Source organism: Sminthopsis crassicaudata, chromosome 3 (assembly GCF_048593235.1).
Source record: "Sminthopsis crassicaudata isolate SCR6 chromosome 3, ASM4859323v1, whole genome shotgun sequence".
Classification (NCBI taxonomy): domain Eukaryota; kingdom Metazoa; phylum Chordata; class Mammalia; order Dasyuromorphia; family Dasyuridae; genus Sminthopsis; species Sminthopsis crassicaudata.
In genome coordinates, this window is record NC_133619.1 from 257,424,292 (window position 1) to 257,432,830 (window position 8,539).

General features: G+C 37.4%; 1 protein-coding gene across 2 annotated transcripts; it reads right to left on the bottom strand.

Moving 5' to 3' along the window:
* Positions 1-539: 539 nt before the first annotated feature.
* On the bottom strand, positions 540-7,668 carry CRYAA (crystallin alpha A). 2 transcript variants are annotated; one of them, XM_074300540.1, is made up of 4 exons: positions 7,383-7,668; positions 6,873-6,941; positions 5,591-5,713; positions 540-1,530 (listed from the first exon to the last, which is right to left on the bottom strand). In XM_074300540.1, exons 1-4 carry the CDS (start codon positions 7,569-7,571, stop codon positions 1,321-1,323), a joined length of 591 nt encoding a protein of 196 aa, XP_074156641.1. In that variant the 5' UTR covers positions 7,572-7,668; the 3' UTR covers positions 540-1,320. The 2 variants fall into 2 exon arrangements, with proteins under 2 accessions (XP_074156641.1, XP_074156642.1); XM_074300541.1 differs by lacking the exon at positions 6,873-6,941.
* Positions 7,669-8,539: the final 871 nt, after the last annotated feature.

Consider the following 8,539-nt stretch of genomic DNA (forward strand, 5'->3'; position numbering starts at 1 on the left):
ATCTTCTCTGTTATCTTGGTCCGTTTGCATCTACTACAGCTAGTTAACATCATCTTCAAAATCCCATGTCCCGGGCAGCTAAGTGGTAAAGTGGATAGAGCACCAGTCCTGAAGTCAGGAGTACCTGAATTCAAATCTGGTCCCAGATATTTAATACTTCCCAGCTGTGTGACCCTGGGCAAGTCACTTAATTCAATTGCCTCAGAAAAAAGAGAGAGAAAGAGAGAAAGAGAGAGAGAGAGAGAGAGAGAGAGAGAGAGAGAGAGAGAGAGAGAGAGAGAGAGAGAGAGAGAGAGAGAGAGAGAGAGAGAGAATGAATTTCATGTCCCAGATTGAATACAATACTTCAAATGTGGCCTAATCATCACAGGCACAGAGAACTCTGACTTTGGCAAAGTAGGGAAAGAATTCCAATTCCTTCTTCCCCAACCTCAGCCTTTAATAATATTAATATTTGAGGCTTCTTTCTAACCAGGTTGACATATTTACCTTTTCCATTCCAAACTCCAAGAAAGAAAGAAATTGACACAAAGCCATGGTTTGCTCATGTCACATTTACTTTATTGATGGCCAGTGGTGGTATTCTTACAGTGTGGTTGAACCTATGTTAGAAATTTTAAGATTTTGAGAAAGATCGTCTGAGACATATAGCCTTGGGAGATCCCAGTGGGGATTTGAAGCCTTAATATTATGATGTAACTCTCTCACAGAATCTCCAAAGCTGGGCGCACCTACTCCTTCCTGTCATATGAAGCATGGCTAACAGAAACTAACATCCTGACTATAGGGACACACCTGTCTAAAATCCAGCTGTGACCTGCTCATATTAGGTTGTGTCACATGTGAGGAACCTTTGAATTACCTGGAGGCACTTTATTAAATGTATATGACTTCCCACTCTCTCTAGTTTGATTTCTCTTCACATTGATTGGCTCAGTTGTTGATTCTTCTTCATCTTTATTGGAGGTTAACACCAGGAACACTCTCAGTCACTTGAAGATGTTATTAAAAACAGCATAGGACAATGGCCATTTCTGCAAACCAGCCAGGTGATGGGATTTGGGCTTTTAACATTTAGATTTTTGGATCATCACTAACATCACAGCTCTTTAAGTTTTAGGCCTCAAGGCCTAATGTCTCAGACTCTCTCAGACCTTCATCCCATCTAAGAAAATGAAAATAACAACAACAAAAGAGGGAATAGAGCAGAGGAAAATAAACAACCTTGACTTTTCTACATTTTCCCCTGGTATCTATGCAATGGCTTTGTGAGGAAAGACTGCAGATGGAGGCAGCCTATGTGACTCACAAGGTGTCAGCCTAAGAAGAGGGAGCCAAGGTGGGCTTCTCCTCACGAGATACAGGGATGGATCGATCGCTGTGGCTTGAATCCATATTAGAGTGGATCTTGGGACCAGAGAAGGTCAGCATGCCATCAGCAGAGAGGGAGCAGGAAATGGAGGCCTGATCCACGTTGGAAGGCAGGCGGTATCGACGATGGAATTCACGGGAAATATAGCCGTGGTCATCCTGGCAGAAGGGAAAGGTGGGAAAGAATGGTTATTCAAAGGCAGGGAGCCATCCACCCTCTCCTGCCCAAGAGTTCTCATTCTAAAATGAGATAGTGGATGTTAGTCTCCACAATAATAACAATATCCAGTAAATAAATAAAACAATAAATAAAAATTGGAGATCCTTCTGGCTATATGTAACACATATTTTGCATATGTAGAATAGGCATAAAACTACCACAATTTTGGCCATTATATAGAGATTTGATCTGGGGATAATCCTGATGAGTTTACTAAAGGGTACTTTAGAACTTTGTATCTTCCTATGGAGATAGCATCATTGAAAGAATTGGGAAACAACTATACCTCAGAGAGGATTAAGTTTCACTGATTGATATAAATTGATTAGGAGGGCTAAGATGGTATGAGCACTAGGCCTGGAGTTAGAAATAACTGAGTTCAAATCTGACTTAAGACATTTACTAATTGCAGGCTCTGGAGAAATCATTTGACTTCTGCCTCCGTTTCCTTCACTGTAAAATAATAATAGCACTTACCTCCCAGGTTTGTTGTGAAGATCAAAGAAGGTAAAATTTCTAACACACTTGCACATCAAACAGACTAGAGAACAGCAGAGTTAGAACAAATCTTGGGCATGTTTGTAGTGGATCTGTATATACATACAGCCATTCTCAATTGGGAACTGGTAATGATAGCCTTGAGGCATAAGTACAGTGTAATTATACATACTCTTATCCATACAGTCTGAAAGAAGTCTTTGAAGGGCAATGATGGAGCCTCTTAATTATGTGACTCCAGGAATGTTCCTGGACCCTGGATTCTTGCCCCTAGCCATGAAAAGGGCAGTTTCAGTCCCAAAGAGGACAGTTGTGCAAAAGGAAATTTTGTAGCTTTGTAGTGGGAGTTCCTGAACCTCAACCTTTTGAAGGAACAGCAAAAATCTTGAATTCTAACTTCCTGAATAGAGGAGGGAGCATTTCCTGGCAATTTTGAAATCTAGCTTTTTAAAGAGAAGACAGAGTTGTTGGACACGGTCAGCTATTTGAACAGACAAAAGATTGTGTGCATGGCCCTATAGCTGGAGAATAATCAAGAGACTAAGCCACAAAATGGAGGAGAAAAAAGACTTAGACTTTGTCCTTTACAACTACCAAACATTATCTGAAAAAATGCAGGGACAATGAAAAAAGGTTTCCCCTCTACCAAGTCCAGGTTTGTTCCCCTTCTTGAGTTAAAGGAACTTTCCTACTATTAGTTTAAAGTAGTAACATTAGGTTGGAGTATCATATGTATCCCTGGAATGAAAGTGGGACTCACTAGAGTATTGGACAGAAGCATTGTTGCATATTTAGCAATCTCAAATTCATTTCCCTTCCATGCATAATTCAAACAAGAAATGTGAGTGCATGCTAACTCAGATTATGATGTAATTGAGAAATGTTTGACAAAATAAATAAAAGTATGATACAATAGATAAAATTTTAACTGGTGGTATTATATAAAGCAATTTGCAGCCTATGGTTATCTATTTCTGTTTGGGTTTTGACACCATTGACCCAAATAAGTGATTATAGTTCTATGTCCCCTGGAGACCAGTACAGGGACCAGGGGTAAGGAAGTAAGGAAAACTGGGGAGGATCATATTCACCAAGAAAGTGGAGAAAATTTCAATTGTTTATGGAATAATTTGATTCTTTTATGTATTTTCTAAATTTTTGTAGAGGTAAAATACTACCCTCTAGACAAAGTTTGTTGTTATATTAAAGGCTTGGAAGAACCCTTGGAAAAGTGATTTGGCTACAACTCTGGAGACTTAGACACAAGTTATAATCTAATATTCCTTGGTGAGATTTTTGAGAGGGAACAAAATGAGTCAGAGATAATTTTTTAGAAGTATCCCAGTATTAAATCCAGTTCAAGTAAACCAGAGTTTAGGGTTTGGGGCCATAGATTATAAAAAGAGACTTAGTTTCTTTCTTTTAAAATTCTATTTGAAGTACTTGCCAGACACATCTCTATTTCAAAACACAAACTTTGTTAAAATGGAATCTTTACAGTAGGTTTATAGGCCTTTTTTATATGATCATTCTATGATCAGGATATTAGTTCTTCCAAATGCAACACTTTAATTTTTGTATTAAAATAATGCTTCATTTTAAAAAGTTCCATTATACTTTTTAAATTTTTATATACATATATGGGACAATTAGATAACATAGTGGATAGATCACTGGATTTGGAATAAGGAAGACTCATTTTCATAAGTTCAAATATGGACTCATTCACTTAGTGATTGTGTGATCCTAGGCAACTCACTTAACCTCAATTTCCTCCTCTATATAGTGAGTTGGAGAAGGAAAAGGCATACTACTCCATTATCTTTGCTCAGAAACCCCAAGTGGAGTGAGACAAGAAGAGTTAGACTGAAGCAAGTCAATAATACACAATATATGTGAATACACATAAGGTTAGGGCTTATAGTAATAAAGTAACATGGAACAAAAAGCCCCACCTAAGTGAAGATTAGTTTCAAATCTCTTGGATAGCTTCTTATTTTATAGCTTCAACTACACTCTCTTTTCTATAAGCTGAAGATATCCATTATTTAATTAAGATACGATGGAGAAATGTCTCATGTGCTAGATGAAATTAAAGTGGTCCCAGGAATTAAATTAAAATCCCCCAGGAATAGAGAGGTAGCTTTAGTTGCTATGATTCTTCAGATAGAAAAACTGTGGGTTTTTCTTAAGTTCTTCATGTTTCAGGAAAGGCTATCACTTTGAGAAGGACATTAAGACTTCTGCTAACATTCAATTGCATTTCAATTCAACTCAATCAACATTTAAAATATTACATGGTCTTATTTCAATTTTGCATATTAAGTGTGGAAAATTTCCAAACCTAGGGCTACTTTATTTGTTCTTCTCATTTATACTAGTCATCTTTCCATGTGAAAATTCAGATGTTCTGTATCTGCTTTAGATAGCATATTTGTTTTTAGCTTTTCCTGAATAAGAACACAGTTCAGCAGTTGATTGTGATGGATCAAGATCTGGCTGAATATTTCCATGATATTTCTGTTTACATTTAATTTAAGATAATCATATAGATGAATGGTGAAATCATATAGATTGGGACACTAGTATTAGTAATGCGTCTCATTATTTATTTAGTTCCTTTCTGTCATGTGCCTTAAAGGCAATTTGCTCAATTCAAACATTTCTTAAGCATTTATTTATTAAGCAAGGAAATATTCTAGGCTCTGAGAATATAAAGACAAAAAAGAAACCATCCATATTTAAGGAATTTAGCACAAATCTTGGTTCAATTATTTAAATTGTTCTCCTGGCAAAAGAGATGTTTTTGATATAGCAGAGAGATCATAAAACTAAATATCTGGGTATAGATGCCCTCTCTGAAACTCACCCTCATCACAATCTTTATGAATTTCAGGTACCTTTCTAAGACTATAAATTATAAATAGGTAGGGGCAGTTAGGGGGAGCAGTGGATAGAGCACCAGCCCTGAAGTCAGGAGGACCTGAGTTTAAATCTAGTCTCAGACACTATGTGATAACCTGGGCAAGTCACTTAACCCTAATTAACTCAGGAAAAAAAAAATTATAAATAGATTGTTATCTGTCTTGAGGTAGGAGTTTCCACACAAGGAAAGCATAGATCTTATATGTACTGAAGTATTTCGGGGCAATCAAATGGGGCTGATGGAGCAATTGAGAAAGAAAGTTGGACAATTTTTGCAAAATGCTTTAACCTCCATTGGCAATAGAGGCATATTTGAAGTCCAGTACTGCCACTTGTGTTGGCATTCTGTCAGACTGCCCTGCCGATAATCCTAAAAAAGATTTTATCTTCTAAGAGGTTATTGAGGATACATCGGACCCTCAGAAGAAAATGATCTAATTAAAATAATTCATTCACGGGTTCTATTCTCTCTGACTCAACTCTTCCGCTTTCTCAGTCCAATATAAGACTTCAAAAAAAAACATAAAATAAACCACAAATGCTTTGCTAATGATGGATGCTAATGACTTGTCTTACCTGTCTTTCACTGTGCTTCCCATGAATTTCCACAAAGTCATCCAACACCTTCACAGTCAAGTCTTCAGGAGAGAAATGTTTAACATCCAGGAAGATAACAAACTTGTCTCGGTCAGATCTCACCTGAAATTAAAATGCCACATGCAGATTTACCAACCATTTGGCAGAGCCTGTTGGTGGACAAGGAAACAATTCTCTTCCAAGTTCCCTGAGATGGATTGTAGAAAACTAAAAAATTAGAATTGATCTGTGGCTCCTTCCATTTTTAAGATAGGGGATGTAGAATAAGAGACTCTAAAAGCAAAATGAGGTGGGTTGAGTTATTTGGTGAATCTGGTCTCCATAGACAGACTCTTTAAGTTCCAAAAAAAGAATTTTGGTTTTCTCAATAAAAGGTTTTAAATTTGTTTATTTTGCCTAAGTGTTCCACATAATCATCTCCACTCTTCAGTTCACTTCGCATATCTAGACAGTACTACCACCTTTATCTTGTCAAGAGGTTTAAAAACTGTATTCTCGATTCATTTTAAGACTCAATAATCTTTCTGTTTGAGTTGGAACAGAAGGTTTTGCAAGGGTCAATGCTGAAAAATTACCCATGCATATATCTTGGAAGTAAAAAGTTACAATTAAAAAAAAAGAATCTTTCGGTTTCAAGTGATGGATGATCTGATTATTGCTGTCTTTGTTTCACATAACCCATCTTTCCTTTGGACATTTGGGTTTTACTTAGTAAGCATTTTTACTAATAGGCTCATTGTGGCATAATGGATGACATATTTAGAGATTAAAATTAAATCCTGCTTTTGACAGCTATTAACTGAGTGACTACTGGCAAGTCACTTACCCTCTCTAAATATCATTTTCCTCATTTGTAAAAAGGAAGATAATAATCTTTGGCATACTTACTTCACAAGGTTTTTGTGAGGATTAAATGAAACATAACATGTATCAGCACCTTGCCCCTTTTCAAATGCTCTATAAATATTATTATTATAATACTTCTTTTCCTTAACCAGCCCTTTTACCAGTTTCTTAGATTTTTGTCGGGTTCCTTTTGGTGCCTTTCCCCCCCTTTTTTTCGAGCAGACCCAGGGAAATTCTACTAAATCAAGAGGGAAATGATTCTAATCTTTCTGCAGATTTGCTGGAGAGGAAACCCTAAATCAACTGACTTGCAAGATACAAGGAAGCACCCACCCCCAGCCTGGCTTTCACAGCCCAGAGCAGACAGTTGGGGAAGCAGCTGAACACAAACAACTCGCATTTGCCAACAACTTGCCTTGGTAGGGTTGTTCTTGGGGTTTCCAGCATGTGGTTTGTGCATTTCAAACCACACATGGGTCATGAGCTGATGGGAGGAAAAGAGAACGGTCTTGCTCAGTTTGGATTTATCTTCAGCTCCCCCCTTCCCAGAGACATGGAATAGACTAGAGTACAATTCTGCTGCTGCACTATTTCTCCATTAGAGGTGCAGTCAAGCAGGTAGTTAAAGAATTGTAAGTTCTTTTTTGCTTGATCATGTGGAGACATCTATTACTCTGAGAATTCAGAGGGGGATTTGGGAGAGGGGAATAAGACTAGTCAGTGAATCTTATGCATCTGCCACATGCAACACAAATGACAGAGCCTAAGGATCTCCGTCTAAATATAGTGTAAGTTGCTGGAGCAGACATAGTCCAACCATATTTTCCTGCTACAAAAGGTCTCTGGGTCATCATCACCTTTGGCTATCTATAAGAAAATTGACAAAGGAAAAGGGTAGCTATTGTAGAGAATAAAAAATTCTTACCTCAGAAATGCCTGATTCCAACACAGTTCGGAAGAGTGACTGCCTGTAATAAGGGCTGATGGTGGAGGAGAGGAAAGGCAAGAGGTCATATTCAAAAAGGCCTTCTCCAAAAAATTGGTCAAACAAGCGACTTGGATATAAGGATCCAAGAGCGCGTTTGAACCAGGGGTGCTGGATAGTTATGTCCATGTTTCTCCCTGCTGGCAACTAGGTGGAGAGTTGAGAAGACAATGCAAGCACTTTAGGGAGAGTGGTGGTGTTCCCTGGGCTGCATAACATGGGGCTGCAAAACATCCCCTATATATACCCCTTTGACTGAATGAAGGCATTAAGTGGGATTTTTCTGGAAAGACATGAACTCATGGTGAAAGCATTCCAGTCAGCAGAAATGCACAGGAAAACCTGAGAGTGACATTTGAAACAGAATTCAGGTTGTCCTGAATGGTGACTGCTCTCTATTTTCTAGGTTTGCCATTTCCCAGATGGAGTAGATTTATTATCAATTAATTTTATCACAAGTCATATTCTCACTTTCTCTTCAGTTTTTTCAGGAAATTGACTTGAGAAGAATTATATTACTTGAGTATTCATGTTTTGGGGAGTAACATTTTTAGTTCATGTTCATAAAATTTTATCAGTATTTATACTTTATACATATAGATATGTGTGTGAATATATAGATTATGCATTCTATATCTATATATCCATATAGAATCATATGATGGAAAGAACCTAAAAAAATTACCTCATCCATCTAACCCCAGTTCTGTTGAGGATATCACAATTTTTGCAGTCATTCAGGTATCTAACCTTGGAGTCTTCCTTTACTTTTCCTTTGCTTTCACACCATCCATCCTTATACCTACTTAATTGTCAAGGCTTATTAATTCTATCTTCACAAAATCTTTCACATCCATTCCCTTTCTATCAAGGTCACTAATAGAGGGATCAGTACATTATCAATTCTCTCTGAGACAATATTAGCATTCTAATTGATTTCCTTGCCTCTAATCTCTGTCCTCTCCAATCCCATCTTCATCCAACTGTCAAAATAACCTTAAATCACCCAGCTGACCCAGTCATTTCCCTGATCAAAAATCTTCATTGATTTCCTTTTATTTATAGAATAAAATGTCAAATTCTCAGTCTGACAGTTG

Excerpts from the sequence above, each read along its gene's own strand:
- CRYAA (XM_074300540.1), bottom strand. The coding sequence starts at position 7,571 with ATGGACATAACTATCCAGCACCCCTGGTTCAAACGCGCTCTTGGATCC. Across the intron at positions 5,714-6,872 it reads CCAAGAACAACCCTACCAAG|GTGAGATCTGACCGAGACAA; the intron begins GCAAGTTGTTGG and ends TTTTAATTTCAG. Across the intron at positions 1,531-5,590 it reads GGAAGCACAGTGAAAGACAG|GATGACCACGGCTATATTTC; the intron begins GTAAGACAAGTC and ends CCCTTCTGCCAG.